This window comes from Porites lutea, chromosome 4 (assembly GCF_958299795.1).
Source record: "Porites lutea chromosome 4, jaPorLute2.1, whole genome shotgun sequence".
Lineage (NCBI taxonomy): Eukaryota > Metazoa > Cnidaria > Anthozoa > Scleractinia > Poritidae > Porites > Porites lutea.
In genome coordinates, this window is record NC_133204.1 from 35,535,004 (window position 1) to 35,559,403 (window position 24,400).

Genomic DNA, 24,400 nt, shown 5'->3' on the forward strand with positions numbered 1-24,400 from the left:
CTTTGGGGCCACGGTTTTAGCTAAAACCGTGGCCCCAAAGTATTCTTACGCCTTGCGTAAAAAATTTCACAGCTGCGCCTGTTCCTTTTCGTAAATCCGGCCAAACCTTCAATGTTTGCGACCATCATTATTTTTAGTCATATTATGGCTTAAATACAGGCGTTTAGTGTTTGATTGTAAAACTCCCTGAAGAAGTCTACGTTAGTTAGACGAAACGCGTAGGAGAATAAACAAGTTTTACAGCAAGAGTTCGCAGAGTGCTGCTCACTAGTTTAGTTTTAAAAATTTAAAAATTTTAAAAATTTTAAAAATTAAAAAAAAAAAAAAAAATAGATAGATAGATAGGTAGATAGATAGATAGATAGATAGATAGATAGATAGATAGATAGATAGATAGATAGATAGTTCCTTGATAATCAAATTGCAATCTAGAGTTTCAATTAGATATAAAAATAAGGGAGAAGGCCGTGGAGCTTATTCTCCTCGTTCTGTACGACTTTCTTAAACAGTTTGTTTGTAAGTTACTGGCAGCGTTCATTCAGCTAGCTCAGCTCGTGTCAAATGCAAATCCATGATCAAAAGTTTAGTTTTCTTCGTTACTAGAACCAGAGATGTCAGTTTCTAAATATTTCTGCGATTCTGCGGAACACATCTCCCGAGCAGAAGGTCCTGGAGCTGAACGCCGTCCTCAAAGGCGGAAGTTAAGACACTGTGGCGCACGATTTGGTAAGTGGGAGAAAATAGCATTTTTCAAAAAGAATCTTGAAAAGAAGAAGATCCGAACGTGCAGCATCGATCTTTTTCTTATCCAAATTCAGCGTGCAAACTTTTTGCTAGATAGAGAACCCTCTTCATCTAATACTGTTCTTTTATATTGGGTAAAAGCGTTGTCTTTTGGATCATCCTCCTCTACTGAAACCCTTAGTCTTTGTCCTGCCCATAAATAGCTAGTGTCACTAAATAATGAACATTTTTGTCGATAATATGGCTAGCTACACTCATCAATTGATGGGCCCTCCTCGCCTTTCTCTCTCAACTGATTATAATATATGCATTTTTTTAGTAGTGACTTTTTATATTTACCTTTAAAGGCTCAGGAATCATGGCCTTTCGCTATGGCATATGCAAGAGGTCTTACAAGAGCCTGCCGAGCTTGATTATGGTATGGACACAAAATATACACTTACACATTTGCCGGAGAGCTGCGGATGTGTAAAATCGAGAGTATTCGGGTAGATATTTGATACTGGCTGATAAGTATCTGTCGGGTTTTTTTTTGCCGCTGAATAAATCACTGTATTCTGTATGGTTTCGCCGGGTTCCTCTCGTGTCCTAAACGAGACTTTCTGAGTATGATCCAGGGTATTGAACCAAGGCAAAGTATTGTATGATTCTTGGTGTTGCGGACATAACTGGGTGTTGTTCAGTGTCTTTAATTTCATAGTATTTTATCACATGTCCTGGTGGCAAAGGATATAATACTCCCAACACCAAGTTAAAAGGCTTGGTAATGTTTCGGGCCCGAAAGCAAATTTTAAAATCAACACCTGTTGAAATTATAGTAGCAAAGTTCGCCAGCTCGATGAACCTGTATCGAGCTCGGTTGTCCAGGAGTAAAAACTGATCCCAAAGTTCCTAGCTCACAAACCGGTCAATTTTGCTTCGTTAACTGATAGTTTCATCGTATTATTTTCAAAATTATTAAAACTTTGATCTTGAATGCAAACATGGCAAACATAAAACAGCTTTTTGGGCGCGAAAAGTTACCCGAATTCTCGAGAAACAGGCCCCAGGTAAGATATATAATGAGAACGCATTACATCAACTGAAGGGTATAGAACAATCGACCATACTCTTCTTACCTTGGTAGCTTTGGGGATAGAACTTTTTTCCCAACATATAACAGCGTAAGATTTTTATTGTCCAGCGTAATAGGCCATGAGAGATATATTTTCCTCGGGTATTAACTGCACTGAAGCACACGTACCCTGAACTCCGCAGTTTGGCCTGTACCTTGCGCATGCGCACATCCATATCACCCTAGCAGCTATGGTCAGTTGTTTCGTTCTTTCTCGGACTCATCAGCAAGGCATAGCCGTCGGGTAAATGGCCGGGAGTTAACCCGCGTACTGTCGAGGTGAGTGCAAAGCACTGCTTTAAGCGCCAGCTCCACCGCAAACAAGAGGTAGCTGTTGGTTGGGAACTGCAAAACAGTTCTCCCACGGCATGCGTACATGGTTGTGCGCATGCGTAAGGTACTGGCCATACCGCGCAGTTGGTACGTGTGCCTCAGTGCAGTTAAGTGGTATTGTTTCAACCCCTCGAAATCAGTCTGCAGGATATTTTTTTCTCAAATCACACATACCCCCTCGAAAGTCAAATGGTCGGCCCCTTATACAGGTCTTAAACAATCATATAAGGAACTAAAGCCGACATAGGCGTCAGCTGTCAGGCGCAGACTGGTAAAGTGATGTCTGTGTTCTTTTCCTTTTTAGGATACAGATGAATTGGATGAATTAGAAGGCAAGTCAAAACTATTTTCCCGGCATTTGTGCAAAAAAATCAACGCGGCAGAGATACGTATTCGTCATAACACAAACCCGTGTTGTCCGTTTATTATAGGCCTATTGTTGAGTTCTTGTTAAAAAAGCGCCCATTATTAAGTAAAAGGGTGAAAAAGTGATTTCACTTAAGGTATTCTTCTTCGTATTCAGGATGTTTTCAATCTCATGACGGGAGTTTGACAAATAGTAGCTGGCCGGGAAAACATATGGTAAGTCCTTACAACTGAGCACTTCTGATTACTTCCTAATCAGCTCTCGAGTTTTTTTTAGCCACTACCTCATGCAGTTGAGTATTACCTAGTGATCTCTAGTCTTACCCGAGAAGATTGTTAGGATTAAACGGCCCTGCTAGGTGATACTGACCAAAGCCTTCTTCAATTACAGAAAAAAAAACAGAGCTTTCTCTTCGCTTTATGTTGAAGTTTGAACCGTTTAAAATGTGACGGTCAATGTCTCTTTTTATGTTATTGCGGCTCTTGCTCTGCATGAGAAGAGTCATTCTTTATACGGAAGGATTATGCTCATTGCAGATCACCACGTCAAAAAAAATTGTATATATATATATAGATATATGTTCACTTGGACCGGCAGTAAGAAAGGCTTCAAGCGAAATGTCAAACAAAAAAACTTAAATTTAATTTGCTCTGTTAGTTTTAAGAAGAACTGTACTGCTTGTTAACAGCATTTTATGACCCATAGAACGACACTAAGTTTTGGAATTTCCGGTTACGTCAAATTAGTCACGTAATACTGCCACACTATATTTTGGAAAACAGAGGTATAGGGGGAGGTGTACGTGAAAATAATGCTAATCGGTTCCTGCTTAGAATGGGTAACTTGCTTTTATTTTTTATTCATAATGGTGGAATTTGAAAAGTTACTATACATCCCCGACTTTAAAATGTAAAAATGGTACTCATTTTTCTTGTTACAAAGGTCTTCCAAAAGGTTACAATGTTCAAATGAGTTAGTTTCACTTTCACATGAGATTCTACATGTCACGCAATGGTCGTGGACAAGGTTTTATGGGAGCCTGAGTGTGTACAGCCGCCCCTCCCCACAGAAAAAATCAACCCTTGGCAGACCAGTTAAAATACCTTTTCGGCGACTGTTGTTTAAAATATTTCTAAGTTCTTAACATGCTCACCTCCTCGTAGACTTTCTTCAAACTTTTGGCCTATTTCTCGGCAAGTTTTCAGGATATAAACAGATGTTTCATCTTGCAGATACTCCTCCAATAGTAGGTAACATCCATCGAGCAATAAGTTTTGTGTATTCTTGCATTTCGTCTATTCAGTTTACATCGGAAATTCAGCTATTTGGTCTTCGAATAGCCGTGAACGCGATGTTTTTGAGTTCACTATTTTCCAAGCAGCCTCGTTTCCAATCTAATATACCATCGATCAGCCTAGCACTGTTCCAATCAAATATACCGTCGAATCGACGGCATATGGCTCAACCAGGGAGTTGGTACGTGTGCTTCAGTGCTTTCTTTGCGTTGTTCACAAATTTATAGATCCCATCTCCATAAGCATGCCATCAGAGAACTGTTTTTCAGTTCCCAACCGACAGCTTCCAAGCCCGGCTTTGCTTTTGCATCCGCTTCGGCGGTCCAAGACAGGGTTTGTGATCACAAGTGAGACTGTGCTGACTATGCTATGCTGAGAGGGCCAAGAAGGGCGAAACAGCTGTCCATGGCTGCCACCGCCGGGTAATATGGTTGTGCGCATGTGTACGGTATTCGGTATACCACGGAGGTGGTACGTCTGCTGCAGTGCTTTCTTTGCGTTATGAAGTATTAGCCGGGTGACTAGAGCCAATCAGAAACTGCAAAGTAATTTGAATGAATAATAGCTGACATTTACTGTAACCGTACCTTAACAGTAAACTTACTTGGCCACAACTGTTGCATCATCACCGCTATTAAGGGTTTTCTCATTGCAAACTTGAGAAATATGACCAGTAAACTGAGTAAACGTCCTTCTCTTTTCATACTCAGGCTTGTCACAGAAATAATTACTACTACCGCTAATGACTATAAAAGAAGTTGGAAAAGTTAAAACATTTAGGGGGAAATTTCCTGGGCAATCCAGCGATATGAAAGCTGTTGAGACCTGTTGACATAAGCCACATTATGCTCGTGTATATACCAAGTCGGTATTCAGAGAGTAACTTCATATTTTTCATTTTTTTTTTAAATTTCATGTGACGTTACGATTTATCCTTCAGTTTCCAGTGCTTGACGATATAAAGCCCGGTAAGTAACGTTTGACAACTTTATAACACTTTGTTCTCAAAGAAAAAAATTCCCTTGGACTTTTTTTAAAAGATAAAACATCGATTCACTAAAAATGAAGAGTTAATTTTAATTATTTCAGTTTTGGTACCATATTTAAATATTACGACGTCATTCTTTGCCCTTCTAGACCTTCCATCTTTGCTTTACTGTGATCAGTATGTGATGACGTAGTGCCTTTCGTAAACAAGCGCAATATTGCGCAATACAAATCAATAAATATTATTATTATTATTATTATTATTATTATTATTATTATTATTATTATTTGACCACTCGGGCACGCTGCTCCTCCATGGCTGTACACCAGCTAGGAGTAACGCAAAGTGGAAAAAAATGAATTTGGAGGTCATATTGAAGAAGATCAGCACGCGAATAAACCACTGACCCGATCAGTCCACAAGGGACGTAACCCGTCTATCATTTGCCATTTCCGAGTTGCCGCAAGCCTTTGCTTCAAAGTGAGGTTAAGGGCGAAGCTATTGATATGAAAATGATTTTTTAGTCTTGTGGAAATTAAGATTGCGTTCCTTTTGACCAATCTAAATTCGGATTTTGCGATCCGAAATTCGATTTTTCGTTGCACTAAGGACTAAACCAATCTAAGATTGCAATCTGAACGATCCATCTCCGCACTTGGATCGTTCAGATTGGTATCTTGCTTTCAGAGTTTTGTTCCATTTAACGAATCTTCTTTTTCGTCGATCGCAAGAACGTTATAAACCACCACGAGTAACTGTTAAACAGCAACTTTTCTTTCCATTTCTCCACGATAAGACGCTTAATTTAGCGGAAATAAGTAAAAAACGATGCGTTAAAATTGAGAAGAAGATCTAAGCAACAGGCAGCTACTGTATGGATCAATCTTATTTCAGATTTTTGTTCCGGCTAGCAGGAAAATCTAAATAAACTGGATTGTCTAAATCCGCAAAAAGTTTGGCTAAATGGAACGCAATCTTAAACTCATTTTCACAAGAAAGGTTTTACACTTAGCTTTGTTTTGAAAGCAAGAGTTTCTGGAACTTGAAAGTGGTCTTTTAGTTTCGTTGTGAAGAAGAATAGGGGGGAGGGGAGGGGGTTAAAAGAGAGGACAGAGAGGGGGCTCATTTTGATAAGTTAACTTTCTTTTGTATTTCAGTTTTTCCTTATCGTAACTTAATTCAATTCCGATGTCACTGCAACCCTGATCATAACAAATTCTCATTTTTATCTAACACAACTATGGTGGCAATTTTTTCCAAATCTTTGTTTATGGAGACACATGTTAGAAATTATTGCGTCATTGTGGCGGGAAAACTCGTCACGTGATCTGAAAACTGAGCTTTGCATGAGAGTCTTAGAACTGTGTAGTCGTTCGGAGATGTTGAGCTGATCGAGTGTGTGGATTGAGTGTAGATCATCGAAATTTTTACGTGAATTGATGTCGATGAATCCTTTAAGTGTAGACCAGAGTACAGAATTCTAAAATATGAACATGTGAAGAAATAAGCTTTAATGGAGTGAAGAATAAAAGGTACAGAGAACTGATTATATATACAACATTTGGTTACATGGTCCTTCGCAGTCGCCGGATCGGCGAAACAAGTTTAATCAATTAATCGTCAAGAACAGGATTACAGTACAAGAAGAAAAGAATGGACAACGAAAAAGCAAAGAGAATTAGAAATGCCCACAGAGCTTTTGTGGAGAAAACGATGGAAGGTGCGACGAGGATTTTAGTCGAGGAAACTGCCGATCACGTGGAAGATTCATCGAGGGAAAAACTTATGGGACTGAAATTCACCCTCAATGAAAGGCTAGAAACTATCCAAAAGCTAGACGAAACAATTCTGGAAAACAGTAAGGGGAGAGACATTGAGAAAGAAGTCGAGGATTGTGGTGAGTTTTGTGCAAAAGTTTACTGTATTTTGGCTAGAATTGACTTGAGTTTAGAGGATGCTAAAAATAGCGCACACGTGGGAACTTCACCAAGCTTCAGTCAAATTAATAACAATGTCAAAAGCAATGAGGGCGCGAAAGTGAAGCTACCTAAACTAGAACTAAAGTCATTTTCAGGCAACTACGAGGAATGGCAGAGTTTCTGGGACACTTTCGAATCTGCGGTTAACAGAAACACTGACATTTCAAGAATCCAAAAATTCACCTATTTGAAGAGTTGTGTGACAGGCGCAGCCGAATCTGCAAATACTGGGTTGCCACTCACCGAAGATAATTACGAAACTGCCATTGATATACTTAGAGATAGATTTGGTAAACCACAGCTGTTGATTTCTAACCACATGGACGCTTTGTTGAAATTGCCAATAGTTCAGTGCATGAAACGAAGAAACTCCGTGATTTGTATGACAAGATAGAGATAAACATTCGAAGTTTGAAGGCACTAGGCATCGAATCAGAGTCCTTTGGAAATTTATTAGTTCCAGTTGTAATGGAGAAAATTCCTTCTGAGTTGAGATTAATCGTCAGTCGCAAGTTTGGCAGTAAAGAAACTTGGGACCTTGGTGTCCTGTTAAATGCACTGAAATCTGAGTTGGAGGCAAGAGAAAGGTGTAATGCAGTGAAAACAAGTAGTCCAACCAATTCTAACCCTAGATTTGACCAGCATAAGGGAAGATTCAAACAGCCCCTTTCCTCATCTGCACTTTATGCGGGCAGTGAAGAGTGTACTCTGCAATGTGTCTTTTGCAAGAAAAATCACAAGTCCATCACCTGTAGTACCATTACTGAACCAAAGGCTAGAAGAACTATACTGAGACGAAGTGGCAGGTGTTTTGTTTGCTTGAAAGCAGGGCATATTACACCAGGTTGTCAGTCAAAGGTCAAATGTTTTAATTGTGGAGCTAGACATCATGTGACTATCTGTGAAAACCCTAAGAAGCCTGTCCAACCTAGTAGTTCAGGAGCTGAATTAGCATCACTTAGTAGACCTGAGGCTTCCCAGGAGAGATCCAGAGATGTTGGAACATCAACAATGCATGTTGGCAGCAATAATAACTCTATACTGTTGCAGACTGCCCAAGCCTTTGTTTCTAGACCAGATAATCAAGAAACTGGAATGTATACTCAAGTCATTTTTGACTCTTGTAGCCAGAGATCTTATATAACCAGTAAGACACGTGAGCAGTTAAAATTACCTACTGTTGGTAAGGAAACCTTGCTAATCAAGACATTTGGTGACAATTCAGCATCTGTAAAGGAATGTGACATTGTGCAATTGTGCATCAGAACAATAGATGCAATGAGTGTGTACGTCACTGCTTATGTTGTACCAGTAATATGCAGTCCAGTATCGAACCAAGAAATTCAAAGTGCAGTAGAATGTTATCCATACCTTCAAGGGCTACAGCTTGCATGTGGAGCTGTTAATGGAACAGTTAGTGTTGACTTACTAATAGGAGCAGATCACTACTGGTCTTTCTTTACTGGAGGAATAATCAGGGGAGATCCTTCTGGACCTGTAGCTCTTGAGACCAAGTTGGGATGGGTACTGTCAGGACCAGCTGCAGTTCCAGCATTGACAGAGTCATGCACAGTTAACCTAAGTGCTACACATGTTTTGAAAATTGAGTCAGCTGACATCAGCCATGTGCAAGATGATTTGCAGAAATTTTGGGACTTGGAAACCTTAGGCATAAGGGACACTGAAACTTCAGTTCATGACAAGCTTTCAAATGAGATAAGATTCACTGGTGAAAGATACCAAGTCAAGCTACCGTTCAAGGATAATCACCCTATGCTGTCAGATAATTATACAAATGCTTCACGAAGGTTGGCAACTGTGATTAAGAAGCTTAAGACCCAACCAGAAATACTGGAGCAATATGATCAAGTGATTAAGGAGCAATTAGAAAGTGGAGTAGTTGAAGAAGTGCAGCAAGATCAAGTCCTAGAACCTGGAAATGTGCACTATCTCCCACACAGGGGAGTTGTGAGACTTGACAGAGATACAACAAAGTTGAGAGTTGTATACGATGCCTCATCCAAGGTGTTTGTACCAAGCTTAAATGACTGTCTGCATGTCAGACCTTCATTAAATCCTCTTCTACTGGACATTTTGCTGAGATTTAGAGTTCATGAAGTTGCTGTAACTGCTAATATTGAGAAAGCATTTTTGAATATTGAGATTGATCCTGAACACAGAGACTTTTTACGCTTTCTATGGGTAGATGATGTCGATAAGGAATCATCTGAGATTATATTACTTCGCTTTACAAGAGTTGTATTTGGAGTGAATGCTAGCCCCTTCATTCTCAATGCTACTATCAGACACCATGTTAATACATGTATGCTGAATGACAATGCATTCGCACTTGAGCTTTTGAAGTCTTTGTATGTAGATGACTTCGTTTCTGGGGCCAAGGATGTGAACAATGCCTTTTCTTTGTCGAAGGAGATAAAACTCTGTCTCAAATCAGGAGGGTTCAATATGAGGAAGTGGAACAGCAACTCAGCAAGTCTTTTGCAATCACTGAAACAAGATTCAGCCTTCGTTGGAGATTTTGCCATAAACAGTAAAGAATGTGTTCAAGAGGAAGATGAGAGCTTTTCAAAGTCAGTTTTTAAACAAGGTACTGAGAAAGAGCAGAAGGTCTTGGGAATGCTTTGGAACCCTAACCAAGATGAACTGATCTATGACTTGACTAAGATATTGGAGAGTGTGGACGTTCAGCCAGCTACAAGGAGACTGATTCTCAGTACTGCCACGAGATTTTTTGATCCCGTGGGGTTAATATCTCCAGTTATTCTACCCTTCAAGATTATGTTTCAAAAACTGTGCAAGGCACAAAGGGACTGGGACGAGTTAGTGGATACCGAACTCAACCAAGAGTGGTTGTCAACTTTGTCAGACCTAAGACTAGCTGGAGGAGTGAGTTTTAAAAGATGTTATGTTGAGGGTCTCGGTGGGAATGAAGTTAAATCGCTCCAACTTCATTGTTTTGCAGATGCGTCGGAAAAGGTGTACGGAGCCGTTGTTTACATGAGAGTAGAATATGAGTCAAGAGTACAATGTGAGATTGTGGCGTCAAAAACCCGAGTAGCTCCGTTGGAAAAGCAAACCATACCGCGTCTAGAACTGTTGTCTAACCTTACTGCGTCAAGATTGGCGAAGAGTGTGAGTCAAGCTTTAGAAAACGTTGTGAGAGTTGATGACGTAGTCAATTGGACGGATTCTATGATTTGTTTGTGGTGGATTAGGAACACTGATAAGGAATACAAGCAATTTGTGGAGAATCGCGTGAGCGAAATCAGACGAAATGCACCGCCTGAGCAATGGAGGTACTGTCCTACGTCAGAAAACCCGGCTGACATTGCATCAAGAGGAATTAAGGCCACTGCACTCAAAGAAAGTAGTTTGTGGTTACATGGTCCAGAATTCCTGTCTAAGGAAAGTGCCTACTGGCCAGTCCAGCCTGTAAATGTACAAGCCAAGGAAGAGTTGTGCGAACTGAAATCAGCCAAACCTACAGTCTCCAGCTTATTGAACACGTGTACCGGAAACAAGAAGCAAATCTGGAGAGTATCATCAATCCTGAATCCTACAGTTCCCTTACGAAGCTCATAAGGGTTACTTCACTTGTGTTGCTATTTGTCAAGAAATTGAAAAGAAGAAGGGACGGATCAACTGACCAAGAAGAATCCTTGCAAGTGTACAAGCAAGCTGAGAAGAAGTGGATTAAACACGTTCAAAAGGGTATCCTGAACAGTGACAAGTACCAGCAAATGAAGTCGACTCTGGGACTTCATCAGGACAGTGAAGCTGTAGTCAGATGTCAAGGAAGAATAGGTCTGTCGTCGTTACCATATGATACCAAATTTCCTGTACTTCTGCCTAGAGAACATTGCTTTACGAGATTGGTGATCCTCAAGTGCCATGAACAAGTTATGCACAATGGAGTAGCAGAGACACTGGTTCAACTACGTTCAAAATACTGGGTTGTTAAAGGAAGACAGACAGTTAAGAAGATATTAAGCAAGTGTGTAGTATGCAAGAAACTTGAAGGTCGCCCCTATGGAGTGCCTCCTACCCCTCAACTACCTGAATTCAGATTGTCTGACGACTTCGCATTTTCAAGTATAGGAGTAGACTTTGCGGGTCCCATATTTGTCAAGGATGTGTACAACAAGAGTAGTGTTATGAACAAGGCGAGAGAGAAGCTTCAAACGGTTCACTGCTAGACGAGGTGTACCAAGGCTTGTTGTATCGGACAATGGTTCCGCTTTCAAGAGTGAAGAGCTCAAAGGGTTGTTAGCAGAGTATAGCATTTCCTGGAAATATAACGTGGCATTAGCACCCTGGTGGGGTGGATTCTTTGAACGTCTCGTTAAATCAACAAAGCGCTGTCTGAAAAAGAGTTTGGGAACAGCTCGAGTCACTTATGAAGAACTGCTTACAATCATTGTCGAGACCGAAGGAATCCTGAATTCAAGACCTCTAACTTATGTGAGTGATGAAATGCGAGATCCTCTTACACCATCGCAACTTGTTATTGGTCGTCGCTTGTTGAGTTCACACGGAAGCGCTAAACAACCAAGTGGGGGAGATCACACTGTGCGAGATCTTTCAAGACGTGAGAAGTACTTGAATACTGTACTTTCACATTTTTGGAAACGTTGGCAGAAGGAATAATTAACAGAATTACGTGTTCATCACAACTGCAATTCGAGTAACAGGAAGCCAACGATTAAGGTCGGAGATGTTGTTTGCGTCTACAAGGACAAAGCACCGAGACAACTTTGGAGTATGGGAGTCGTCAAATCTCTCATTACAGGACGAGATGGTTACCACAGAGGAGCTGTTGTAAGAGTGCGTAGTGGAGATCGAGTCGTGGAAATGACAAGACCCCTAAATAGACTTTACCCTGTAGAAGTCGAATCACAAGTGCGGGAAGAGCGCCAGAACAGAACCACTGATTTCCCAATTACCTTCGTGGGAAATGCCGAACAGGAACATGTTAGTGAACATTAACATTAAGTCAAAGAACAGCAACTCTTTTCCTTTCATTTGTTATTTTATTCGTATCGTTGTTGATTGACCTGTGTCAATCAAGGCGGGGAGTGTGTTAGAAATTATTGCGTCATTGTGGCGGGAAAACTCGTCACGTGATCTGAAAACTGAGCTTTGCATGAGAGTCTTAGAACTGTGTAGTCGTTCGGAGATGTTGAGCTGATCGAGTGTGTGGATTGAGTGTAGATCATCGAAATTTTTACGTGAATTGATGTCGATGAATCCTTTAAGTGTAGACCAGAGTACAGAATTCTAAAATATGAACATGTGAAGAAATAAGCTTTAATGGAGTGAAGAATAAAAGCTACAGAGAACTGATTATATATACAACATTTGGTTACAACATAGTTTATGCTCAAACTTGGGAGGTATTGACCCTGAAAAACTGTATGGAGCCATTTAAACCTTCTGTTATAATTACAAGTTTTTGTTAGGAATAATTTGGTTTAAAGTTTAGAGTTTAGAGTTTTAAATTTACGTTTTGACTACCATCATTAGCTTTTGATTGCTCAGAGCGGCCGACTTAACGGCCTTTTATTCTTAAGACAAATTTCTTTTTTCGTTTCAGAGGCGATAACGTTTACCATGCATCCAAAGTCACAAACAGCAAAAGAGGGATCACGAGTGGAATTCAAATGCGAAGTGAACAAAAAGAAGGACCACCTGGTTTATGAGGGGTATAAGGATGACGTTGTAGTGTCTGGACAAAATGATTCAGCTCTAGTTCTGGATGTCGTGGAGTTGCGTGATTTCGGCTGTTATGCGTGTCACGTGAAATACCAGAATTCATTTAACGTTACTGCAAAATCAAACTGCGCAACTTTGGATGTCATCCCCCAATCTCGAAAGGGAATGAGTGAGTGCATATAATATTAAAGTCTATTTCGATTGGGTTGTGTTTTGCTCCATTGGATTTGTATTTTATTGACTTTACATTGCATTTATCAGGAACCGTTTTGCTTCTCTTTTTCAGGAGCCAAACTTCTGCGCGACTTGGATTTTAACACCACAAAAAAGATCGCATTGGCTCTGAATAAGACGAAAATTGGGCTGGGGGGTTTTAAGGAAGTAGCTTATGAGTATGGCATGAAACCCGTCGAGATAGGAGCGGTAGAGGATTCCCATAACCCCGGAAACGAGGTCTTGGACTATATCATGGCGTCTAAGCCTGACCTTACAGTATACAGCTTTTGCAAAACACTCAAGGGAGATGGATTTAAGAGGCTTGATATTGTGCAAAAGCTGGAAGATCACTTCCTAGTTCAAGAGGAAACTGGCAAGGCTTCCACCTCTTCCTTAATTAATACATCTTCAAACTTTTGAGCAGGAACACTCGTTCGTGATTGACTTTGGTGAGCTTGTTTCCAGACTTAATATAGCTAAAGGGTCTGATTGGGTCGATTAGGGCAAGAGATATTTTCAATTTTGGAAAATTTTTTCCACACGCAGCTGAATTCAACTAAATTTCGGTATCTTTTGTTCTATCAGTTCTACAACCTCCTAACACCTATTTTGTGCGTAAGAACACTATTGACCTTCCTTATACAAACCGCTTAACGTAATAGTTTAGTATATTCATCTTAGAAAATCTTGGAACTTAGAAGAACTAAGAGGCTCAGTAATAAACCATCGTTCAACTCAACTTCCTGTGCACCTTGACTTTCTCAAAATCTGTACCCACTACAGATTTTTTAAAGACGGGAAAACGGAAAAGGGAAAGGAAAGAAATCTTTCTATCAGGAGCTTCCTCCGCCTTTTCCCCAACCGTAACTGGGCCTTTATTGATCCATGCTCTCTACAGGCCGGACAAAGACGCATAGCGCCGAAAGAGCCTCTTGACTAGTAGAGCGACGAACGATCAGTTCGTGCCTTTTTTAAGTCTGCAGTACTTTATTTCCTAAGATATGGAGAACTCACTTCCTACAGACTCATATGGCACCATATATCATCAAGAGCTGTCCAATGACAATATCAAGTTTATAAAGGTGTATGTGATGTCCATTCAATTTGAAGGCAGGATAATGTACTCTTATCATTAAGGGAAACTAAGAGATGGCTCAACCCGTCGCACTCGCACCCTTGACCTTTATGTATGGGGCACACCCCCGGGGATTTGCAATTGTTTTCTTTCTTGGAGGTCTATTCCCCACCCCCGAGCTCCTGATAGACCTCATATACGTTTTTTGCTACATCTTTTTTTATCCCTACGAAAGCAAAACGACACGTTTTCACAACTTTTATGAACGGTTTCCTGAGTTTATTGAGAGAAGGATAATGGATGTCATAATGTAGTTAAAACATGAACAATAAATTTGAAAACGAAAACGAAGAAGAAAAACTCTTTAAATTGCGCCTCATTGTTGATAGAACCCTTTATGAGAACACTGGACCGAATCTCTGTTTCTCTCTATATATCAAAAGCCTTGTATTCGTTTCCATATAAAAACTTGTCATTATTTAAAGCTAAGCTGAAGAAATATTTCTGTCCTTCCTTTCCAGAAAATAAAATCCATTCGAGTACGCATCATACACACAATCGTTTCAAATTTTTAAACATACCTTTAAATACAGAACTTAATTTTGATAAGTTATTACTCTCCAACCACTTTCAGACAAATTCCTGCGTTTTTCCTTAAAAATATGTAGTCTTGAAGTTCGCAGTCATCGTGTAAACCGCGCAAGAAAGAACACGTACTTCGCAAAATCACTGAGAGAAGATAGGACCGCTTCAAACAATTCCCTATTCCCGAACTTTTCCCGGCGGTTGCCCGGGGGGTAATGGTAACAAGTAAAATTGAACCATTCATTACGAGTGCGAGAAATTCAAACAGGAGCTGCCCTGAGGCGTATTGGTCATGAACTGGCCATTTAAAAGGCGAAGTGACGTTTGGAGCGTTTGCCTTTTGTCAGATTGAATCAAGCGTCAAGATTTTTCCTATTGGTCAGGACATAGTTATTCTCGCAGGCTGACACAGACTTTGTCAACCTCATCCCCAGGGTCTTCTCGCTTTCCAATATGGCGGTGGCACGAGAGAAGATTCTTCCCTCTTTTAGCCTGCAGAACAGGCGCTTTATGAGCCAAGCGAGGGGAACGCGGCATCTCGCGCGAGACACGCGAAATGCCGCGTTCGCCTCGCTTGGCTCATAAAGCGCCTGTTATGCTATGCGGTCAGCACTTTTTAACATCTGTCGAAAGGTCTTTGGACACCTTATGAGGTTTACACAACGTAGTATCTGTCTCTCCTGCCGCCGCCATACTCGCCACAAGCTTTACTGGCCAGCGGATTTTGCATATTTCCCGCCCTTTTTGCTTAAGACGCCATCTTTGTTCAGCAGATAAGCAATAAATGTGAGTTCTATGATCGCTGGAATGAACACGAAAAAGAGGACAAAATCAAAGCAGAAAACAGGTGAAGAACAAGCTAAATGCAACACACACTCTCACGATTTCACAGCCGACGAAATCGAGTTTATTCGTGCAGAGCTCCTTTCTTGGTATGACAAGAACCGCAGACAGCTTCCTTGGAGAGAACGAGCTTCCGAACAGGATCCAAACAAGCGAGCGTACGCTGTATGGGTATCTGAAGTGATGTTACAACAAACACAAGTGGCCACTGTGTGTGATTATTACAATCGCTGGATGGAGAAGTGGCCAACTGTCGAACACTTGTCGCGAGCAAACTTAGAGGAAGTCAACGAGTTATGGTCGGGTCTGGGTTATTATTCTCGAGCAAAGAGGCTTCACGAGGGAGCTAAAAAGGTCGGTACAAGAAAGTGTTGCTTGTTTAGTTTTAAATCTGTTATTTATGGAGTTAATTTTGAAAGACGAACGTTTCGCAGTTGCTAATGTGCTATTTATATATTTCATTGTTGACATCGTTTATCGGAGCCTTTCGAAAAAACACCCAAGCCCCCGGTCAACCAACCCCATAGAGACTCCTCCCCAACTGACTTGCTAACATTACTGGGGAAAATAAAGACACAGTACGCGAATACATTTCGGCTACTCGACCTCGTTAAGAAAATTTTCGTTTGTTTACAAGTACAATAATAACTATCAACATAAGTGAGTGTTATGCAAATGAGTTATTTTGATACCCCGTTACATTGATTGTAATCCAGGGCTGTCTTTAAAGGCCAGGGACTAGGAATTACCCCTGGCTGCTTTAAGGACAACCCTTGAGAGGAAACAGAACCTAAAGAACCTCCCAACTGTTCAATTACCCGCCTAGTAATTGCATACCAGTACCTAGCAACTTGAAATCTTAGTGACAGCCTTGGTAATGCATGGTTCAATTTTACTTGTAACCATATCCCCCACCCCCACCCCCCCTCTATTTGAAAAGCCTTGTATTGGTTTTCATATAAAACTTATCATTATTTAAAGCTAAGCTGAAGAAATATTATTTTCTGTCCTTCCTTTCCAGAAAATAAAATCCATTCGAGTATGCGTCTTACACACATACGCATTTCAAATTTTATAACATAGCTTTAAATGCAGAGTGTAATTTTGGTAAGTTATTTCTCTCCAACCACTCTGACAAATTCCTGCATTTCCTGCAAATATGTAGTCTTGTGGTCCGCAGCCATTGTGTTAACCGTGCAAGAAATAACACGTACTTTGCAAAATCAAAGACAGGACAGAACCACTTCAAACAATTCCCCACTCCGGGGCCCAAAGGGCTGGACTTGTCCTGGGGGTTGCCCGAGGGGGATGGTAACAATTAAAATTGAACCATGCATAATCAATAACTTTGATACTTATTATTGATTAATATGGGAAATTGATATTGATAGATTTTTGTCATTAGAGGTAGATTTTGATCAACTACTATTGATGTTTTTGGCTTTTTATTTCGTTCCACCACCGCTGAAGGAAGATTATTAATAACAGTCATTTTATCTGGGAAAATAAGACCATTGAAACTTAGGGGCTGCATGTTTATGTGATACAAGAATGACTTTCATTCTGGAATGAGTTTCTTCCTAGAGTGAATATTATACTGCATTCACATGATAAAATTGAACTGCTCAGCATAAGGTGTTCTCACTCGCGTGGTTTCGTGTCAGATTAGATAAGCATGTGCCATTTAACTCAGACTACACAATTTGCGATTTTCAATCTGGAATGAAGTTTGTTTTCAGCTTACATGATACCTGAATGAAATTTCATACCAGAATGAGGATTTCATTATTTTGGAATGAAAACCGAAATTACTTGTACGGGAACAAAAGTTAATTTCGTCCCAGTATCATGTGCACAGATGCAGAGAAATAATTTATTATAATGGAGATGGAATGAATTGTTCTGGAATGAAAGTCATTATTGATATTTATGTAAACAGCCCCTTACAAATGGAAATGCTCTCACTTGTAAACATATTTCTTTGCAGATCACTGGTTTATAATACAGCAGTTTTTATTGTCATGAAAGAATATATGAAATTCATATATTTGCATCGCAGACAGAGAGTTAAACAGAAGAAAGTACCTCGCAGCTGTATACATACATATACACTGTAATTTAAGCAGTTATGATTCTTAAAGCCTAGAAAGAATTCAAGGTATTTACAGGATTAGGGGAATAGAAGATACCACTACAGAGCCAAAAAACTACTAAAATTACAAAATATCATGTTGTTTACACTTACTTAATAGGTTGTGGATGAAATGAAAGGAGTCATGCCCACAACAGCCACTGAACTCTTGAAGCTGCTTCCAGGTGTTGGCAGATACACTGCTGGTGCTATCGCATCCATTGCGTATGGTGAGTGCACTGGAGTGGTGGATGGGAATGTCATGAGAGTTTTGTCTCGTCTCTGCAGCATCGGAGCTCAGACTTCAAGCAACCAAGCTGTGGAAAAGTTTTGGGAACTTGCCAACAAAATTGTCCCCGAAGACAGACCTGGAGATTTTAATCAAGCATTAATGGAATTTGGTGCAACTCTGTGTACTCCATCATCCCCAAAGTGCAATACATGCCCTCTGCGAAAGCAATGCAGTGCTTTAAAGCAAGTAGAGGAACACAGGACTGCCGCGAGCCTGTTGTTAAGTGGGAAACCTTTGAAATCTGATAAAAATTTTGATTCTGTGAGTGGTGCTGCAGATGACAAAAATGTTGATATTGAAGAATGTGATCTCTGCCTTCAATCATCCCAGTGGGATGTTTCCCTTGGTGTCTGTAATTATCCACAGAAAGCGAAAAAGAAACAAGCCAAGGAAGAAACACTGGCAGTTGTTATTGTTGAGAGAGATTCGGGGGCTAGTGTCCAGTACCTCACAGTTCAGAGGCCCAAAACAGGTCTTTTAGCAGGCCTGTGGGAGTTTCCCAACCTTGCAGTGGAATCTAACTTGGCTACGTCCAAGATGTTTTCATCTCTGGTTGACTCTGTAGAAAGTGAATTGGGGATCACCCTACAAGGTGTTGAGTGTCAAACTAGCATAGGTGAAGTTTCACATCAGTTTTCACACATTCATCACAAGTATGTTGTCTTCTCCTGCAAGTACAGTGAAGCTGACATTTTAGAGGGGACCACTCAAGGGAAGAGAGCTACAAAGTGGATATCACAGGGCGAACTGGCAGGCGCTGCTCTTTCTACTGCAATGAGGAAAGTGTTTGCTACTTTCGAAAAGTACAGAAATGGGACAATTCAACAAAAGATAGTCAAAGGACAGAAAAGAAAAAAAAGAGCTCTACATGATGGAAGGAAGCAGATGGTACTAGAATCATTCTTTAAATCTAAAAACTGACATTGATCAGTATCAAATCTGATGATATCTCATCTACATTGTAAGGATGAACTGTGAATGAGATCATTGTAGGGTTAGTCTAATGTATTAATTGAAAGAGTATCATCCACAAATAGTCATCATATTTAGGAGCAAAAAATATAATATTAAAGGACTCCCACCAAAACAAGGACTACATTCTTCCAGCAGCAATGTGGTGCACATTGATTTTTGACGGGTAATGTTCAAATGCTTGTATATGTATGGCTGGCATTGTCCAGTCATTCTGTGGCTGGACCTGCAACTAATGAGCAATTTTACTCTGTACACAACTATGAAATGACCTAAAATAAACTGCTGCTTATAGGCCCTGACCTTATATGACTTTGTAAGTGGTTTTAAGAGGACTTGTAAATGGAGGGGTAAATTCTGGGGACCGGGGGACCTACAGCTGTGTAACAGGAATAGAAAAAGCTCTTCAACACAAGCTGTAGCATTGGCTCAGTCTCTGACACCCAAGGGTGGAGACTGAGCCAATGCTATAGTGTTGCTGATCAAGATATGTTTTGTCTTTACCGATGTTAACTGGTTTTCAATTAAACTTCAAAACGTCATAATTAATTGAATTCATTTCACTACATGTGGAGGGGGGCCTTTAGCCAGGGGGGGGGGTTGTAATCAGATGTATTTTTTATTTACGGGTCGATGGACCTACAACTGGCAGTTTGTCCAATTATTTTAAAACAGCCCTATAAAAAAAGAAAAATAATAAACATTTCAAATGTACTCTAAAGATCACCGCGGAGCTCATTAAATTTAATAACATGGAGCATTAAAACTTCCTATTTGTAAATAACAGATAATTATTTAAGAAACCATTGTTGATAACACATTACTTTGCCACGAAATTTTTCTTTTCCTTTGTTTTATTTAAAACGATAATTTTAAAGGTCTATGCCCCTTTCCAGATGAGTTTTTGAAATTAATACTTTAGTTTTCTAAGTGGAGTACCCGTTCTTATTATTATTAGAAGGCGGCAATATTCGAGTAAATACATGTACGGTTGGAGACCTTTCTTTCTTAAAACAGTAGGCGAAGATGTCTGCTGCGTGCGTTGATAACTGAGTAGTCTAAAATTGGTTTCTTAGTAAATGAGGCAAGACTTATTTAAGAGGAAAATGTAGTGGTTTCGTGAAAAAAGTTGTTGGATAGTCAGCAACGCAATAGAAACTGATAGTTGTTATACTCTGACAAATTCGCCAGATGCAGAGCCAAAGGAGATGAAAAAAAAAATTAGAAATGCTAGTTTGTGTGACTTCAGTTCTCCAAGAATTTCCTTTTACAAGGATAATAATGATAAATTATTCAGAACACTTAAATTAAACGTCGCAAAAAGTTGTGACTCGAAATTACCTTACTCTATGGAGAGTTTGTATACTCTCACTTTCAAGTGAAGATATGGAAGTTGTTGCATCAAAGTTGCCATTTCTGTTTCTTTTCTTTATGGCAGTTTGTAGAGGAGAGGGAGGTAAGTTAGTTAAAATCCTGTGTGCGTGGAAAGGTGTAAAAATAAAATAATGTGACTGCTTAAACAATAACGTTTCAGGCCATTGCGGCATCGTTAACATCAAACGTATACCCCGGATCCTAGACTGCGAGCAGTCTCTTATTTTTCTTTGCAAAGTTAGTGCACGCGAAACCTAGCACGCGAGCCGCGAGAAACGAGGGCGTAAGCCCGAGAAGAAAAAATATCGTCTCGTCTCAATCCCTTATTGTAATAATAACGTCGAGGTTTGCAATCGCGCTGGATGAGATAAGAACTAGACGGATTTGAAGAGAAAAGGCGGACTGCAACCTGGATCCAGAAAGAATCTGAAAATTAGTCTTTTTAAGAGTAATATAAATTAATCAGTCCTGTTAATTTTCGTTATTAAAACGATTGCTTCTTATGTTTACAAAGAGACGATTGCTGTTTCTGTTACTAAGTTACTGAATTCTTTATAAAGAAGAAAGATAGAAAGATGTTTTACCGGTTTCTAAGCCTTTTCTAAGTTCAGGCCTAACACTAACGAAATAAATTGGGGCTTATATAAAAAAGCGCTGGAAATTTTCTTTTGTTACATAAACAACACATTGTTGCTTAACAACTATGTAACGTGCGCCTCGTCAACTCATTCCATAACATTCTAGTTTTCCTAGATTGTGAGTGATATCCTTTCTCAATAGAATGACGCCGCATTAAATTATTTCTTCACAATTTGTGAACAAGAAAAGAAAAAGGATTGTGTCCCGTTGTTTAATATCTTTGATGTTTGCCGCCTTTCATTACCAGTCTCCTCTACTAGCTTAAGGTCCCAATCCATGATCTGAATACAGTACAGTAAAAACCCACGAGTAAGATCCTACATTTTCCAGGGTTAGCCTAAACAGGTTCTTACATAAACGGTGGTTAACATAAATTTAGGCTATCTAGCTTCTTAATAGGTTCTTAATTTCTTGCAAAAAATTATGTCGTTGCTAAGAAGATTTTAGTGATCAGCACCCTTAAATTTGCATACCTAATGTTGCTTATATTTTAATATGACCATAATAGAGATCTTTTCTCACGTGAATTTTAATTTCTTGAGTCAAAACAACTTTATGTACATGATTGTGCTGTAAAACACAATACTATAAACATTTTCTCAATGACCTCAATCAAACAACATTTATATAAGAACCTTCTCCAAATTTTAGGCTAAAGAGGTTCTTATATAGAGGGGGTCTAAATTGCAAATTTTAACCTAACAGGTTCTTAAATCTTATGTTCTTACTCGTGGGTTTTTACTGTATATGATGCTAAGTATGGAAGCGTCGTGTGCAATCAACAGGAATTGACTGTCCCCGTGTAGTGCAGTTCATCGATTTCATGGAAGGCCGCATTCTTTTGGGTCACGTGTTTAAAAGAATTCAAATCAAATCGCCCGATGTTTGTGAGGTCAACTGTTTTCTAGCAGCAGACTGCGTGTCATTCAATATTGGACCACTACAAGATGGAAAGTATTGGTGTGAACTGAGTAACTCTGATCACATAGCACATCCTCAGGATCTCGTGAATGGAGTCGGTACCATTTTTCAGCCATTCCTGGTAAGAATAAGGAATATCTTATGACCAAATATTGCACGGTCGTAGCTTCTAAAATAATCATGTAAAAATATAGCCTGGGAAGACAGCCGACATGTCGCGACACCACCACCACTGGTTTAACCGCGAAATGACGTCTGACGTCACCTTGGTTGGAGAACCCACTGCCCTTGGCTCAGTCCGTTGTCTGTTCCAGGCTCCCAGATAGTGGGGAAGACGCGAAAGTGTAGGGCGCGCGAAAATGAGGGCGGGGCAGGAGATGATTACAGGCTCCGCCGCCTCCCCCTCTCCACAGTTTCCTCCGGTTTTTTTTTTCGTGTTCGCCCTTTCTCAATTCCGCGGGCCCGACTATCTCGTAGCCTGGAACAGGCTACTCAGTCCGGAACTAAAGCAACCAAGTTTTTTGGAGCGGCAGTTATTTTTTTTGTGATTATTAATTGTCTGAAGCTTCTGAATTGCCCCAATAGGTTGCTGCAAGCTAAGGTTGCTGTTAAAACGATGAACAATAATTTATATTTTTTTCGATAGAACCACTGTGCAAGCAATCCCTGTCCTTTGAATGGCCGTTGTCAAACGGGCTTCACTGATAAAGGTTACCGCTGTGTGTGTGCCGTGGGATTCACTGGCCAAAACTGCAGCAAAGGTATTTTCTACAGTATACTTTTAATATGGAGCTGATATAGATAGTTTCGTTACGACGGCTTCATATTTAAATTATTTAAATTGCACATACAAGATTCACATACAACCCGAGTAATGTCTTCGCCTAGTCCTTTTAGGCCTTTCTACAAGCTTTGGGACTTAATTCAGAAAGAAGTTCTGTGCTGTTTGACCCTTGACATCAAATTCTGGAGATTAAGAGAGGTAACAATAGTAGGTAAAATTTGGCCACCGAAATGCCTGGCCGGGAATCTTCCTTTTTAATTTTCGGCTATTGCTCATGAGGAAAAGGGATAAGACGTTTCATAGGTATAGCTTAACATATCAGGGGCTACCCGCGTCGTTAATTGTAAAACGATAAGGAAGTAAAATAAATAATTAAATAACTTGAAAATAAAAGGTTAGCAAAAAAAAAAAAAAAAAGAAAAAAAAAGTTTAAATCTTCTTTCTTGTCTTATCTTGTTATCGAAGAAGTTTTGTCGTTCCGTTTTCTGTAAAGTATCTCTTCATCTTCTCTTATTTCAGGCTATTATGAGACTTTGGGCAATTCAAAAAATGTTCACTATTATTTTGCTTTTTTTATGTGCAGTGACTCTATTCGTCAACACTTCTCCAAAAATAATTTCTACGCAAAAAGAACAACAAGTGACTTTCACGTGCAATGCATTTGGCTCACCGCTCCCTATCATTACATGGAGGAGGTCTCATGGAACTCTGTCTACTTCAAGAACTCTTACCACGGACGGAAATCTGTCTATAATGAATGTGACGATAGGTGACAGTGGCTTCTATGTATGCAATGCTACGAGTGTTGAACAAAAAAATTCTTCATCTGTAGAGCTTAAAGTGTTTTATAGTCTTGCCCACGTAGTCAGCCCAGAGTTATCAGTTACCCTGTACGTTGGTCAAGCTTTGAAATTGTCGTGTCCCACTTCAAGTAGAACAGAGTTGTGGCTGTACAATGGAAGTGTGTCAGTGCCTCAAGATGCATACCTCGAGACACCAGGCATATTACTTATTCCTTCCCTTAGGAAAGATCACGTGGGTAACTACTCTTGTCTATCAGGAGAATCCCTTCAGTGGAATGTAAGTCTTCATGTTAAATTTCCAGAAACATGCACCATAGTAAAGCAGAGCATTTGTGATGTCAGCGGTGATTACGTCATAGATCCTGATGGTGAACTAGGCGAACATCCATTTACCGTTTACTGTAACATGACTGACAAGGGAGGGGTTGGGGTAACCGTTGTCAGTCATGACAGCGAGAGCAGAATCCTTGTAAAAGGAATCGAGGCCCAGGGTGGTTACAGACGAGACATTCATTACATCGGTGCCAGTCTCTCTCAGATCAAAGGACTCACAGAAGTTGCCGCAAATTGTCAGCAATTCATCAGATATGAGTGTTATGGTTCCATGTTGCTTGTTCATAATAGAAATAATAGATATGGTTGGTGGGTGTCACGTGATGGCGCAGATATGACGTATTGGGGTGGAGCTACTGTAGGGTGTGCATGCGGAATGACTTATTCCTGCGACAAGAGTTCTAAGCTGTGCAATTGTGATAAGAATGATCATGTCTGGCGCGAGGACAGCGGTGTTCTGACAAATAAGTTGCATCTTCCGGTCTCTCAGCTAAGGTTTGGTGACACTGGACATCGTTTTGAGGAAGGATATCACACTTTAGGAAAACTAGAATGCTATGGAATGAGTTGACGATGCAGATAGTATCAATGGTTGAGAAAACTAGTATGCACTGGATAAAACTTGAGAATTGAACAGTGTGTGTAAAAACAAAAAGCAGAAAAAGAATCTGAAGCAAACCGACAAGAATCCAGGTCTGCAAGAAATCTTACCTTGCGAATCTACTCTGGAATCAACGTGCAAGGCAGATTATATCGAAATGCTGAGAAGACGGAAGTCGGACAAACGAAAAACACATTTACTGATTCGGTGAGGCCTAGTCTGTTTCAAGGGACAATGATTCACCTTTGAAATGTATTTAAACGTTTGCCAGATCTTAA

At 40.0% G+C, this 24,400-nt stretch overlaps 4 protein-coding genes across 4 annotated transcripts; all 4 read left to right on the forward strand.

The window, feature by feature from the left end:
* Window positions 1-7,288: 7,288 nt before the first annotated feature.
* On the forward strand, window positions 7,289-13,189 carry LOC140934586 (uncharacterized). Its single transcript, XM_073384187.1, has 5 exons — window positions 7,289-10,378; window positions 10,456-11,004; window positions 11,087-11,429; window positions 12,435-12,722; window positions 12,840-13,189. The coding sequence occupies exons 1-5, from the start codon at window positions 7,289-7,291 to the stop codon at window positions 13,187-13,189; spliced, it is 4,620 nt and encodes a 1,539-aa protein (XP_073240288.1).
* A 2,035-nt stretch (window positions 13,190-15,224) lies between these two features.
* On the forward strand, window positions 15,225-18,960 carry LOC140934587 (adenine DNA glycosylase-like). The gene is made up of 2 exons (XM_073384188.1): window positions 15,225-15,626; window positions 17,525-18,960. The coding sequence occupies exons 1-2, from the start codon at window positions 15,225-15,227 to the stop codon at window positions 18,614-18,616; spliced, it is 1,494 nt and encodes a 497-aa protein (XP_073240289.1). The 3' UTR covers window positions 18,617-18,960.
* Window positions 18,961-20,053: 1,093 nt separating this feature from the next.
* LOC140934588 (uncharacterized) lies at window positions 20,054-22,397 on the forward strand. The gene is made up of 3 exons (XM_073384189.1): window positions 20,054-20,123; window positions 21,466-21,722; window positions 22,248-22,397. The coding sequence occupies exons 1-3, from the start codon at window positions 20,054-20,056 to the stop codon at window positions 22,395-22,397; spliced, it is 477 nt and encodes a 158-aa protein (XP_073240290.1).
* A 78-nt stretch (window positions 22,398-22,475) lies between these two features.
* Window positions 22,476-24,092, forward strand: LOC140934589 (contactin-associated protein-like 2). Its single transcript, XM_073384190.1, has 2 exons — window positions 22,476-22,596; window positions 22,969-24,092. Exons 1-2 carry the CDS (start codon window positions 22,476-22,478, stop codon window positions 24,090-24,092), a joined length of 1,245 nt encoding a protein of 414 aa, XP_073240291.1.
* Window positions 24,093-24,400: the final 308 nt, after the last annotated feature.

Coding starts and splice junctions, on each gene's coding strand:
- LOC140934589 (XM_073384190.1), top strand. CDS start 22,476: ATGTCTTCGCCTAGTCCTTTTAGGCCTTTCTACAAGCTTTGGGACTTA. Junction 22,597..22,968: donor AAGAGAGGTAACAATAGTAG/GTAAAATTTGGC, acceptor TTTTATGTGCAG/TGACTCTATTCGTCAACACT.
- LOC140934588 (XM_073384189.1), top strand. CDS start 20,054: ATGGAAGTTGTTGCATCAAAGTTGCCATTTCTGTTTCTTTTCTTTATG. Junction 20,124..21,465: donor AGTTTGTAGAGGAGAGGGAG/GTAAGTTAGTTA, acceptor TGCAATCAACAG/GAATTGACTGTCCCCGTGTA. Junction 21,723..22,247: donor CCATTTTTCAGCCATTCCTG/GTAAGAATAAGG, acceptor TTTTTTCGATAG/AACCACTGTGCAAGCAATCC.
- LOC140934586 (XM_073384187.1), top strand. CDS start 7,289: ATGGAGAAAATTCCTTCTGAGTTGAGATTAATCGTCAGTCGCAAGTTT. Junction 11,005..11,086: donor AGAGTAGTGTTATGAACAAG/GCGAGAGAGAAG, acceptor TCCGCTTTCAAG/AGTGAAGAGCTCAAAGGGTT. Junction 12,723..12,839: donor CCAATCTCGAAAGGGAATGA/GTGAGTGCATAT, acceptor TCTCTTTTTCAG/GAGCCAAACTTCTGCGCGAC.
- LOC140934587 (XM_073384188.1), top strand. CDS start 15,225: ATGATCGCTGGAATGAACACGAAAAAGAGGACAAAATCAAAGCAGAAA. Junction 15,627..17,524: donor TTCACGAGGGAGCTAAAAAG/GTCGGTACAAGA, acceptor CTTACTTAATAG/GTTGTGGATGAAATGAAAGG.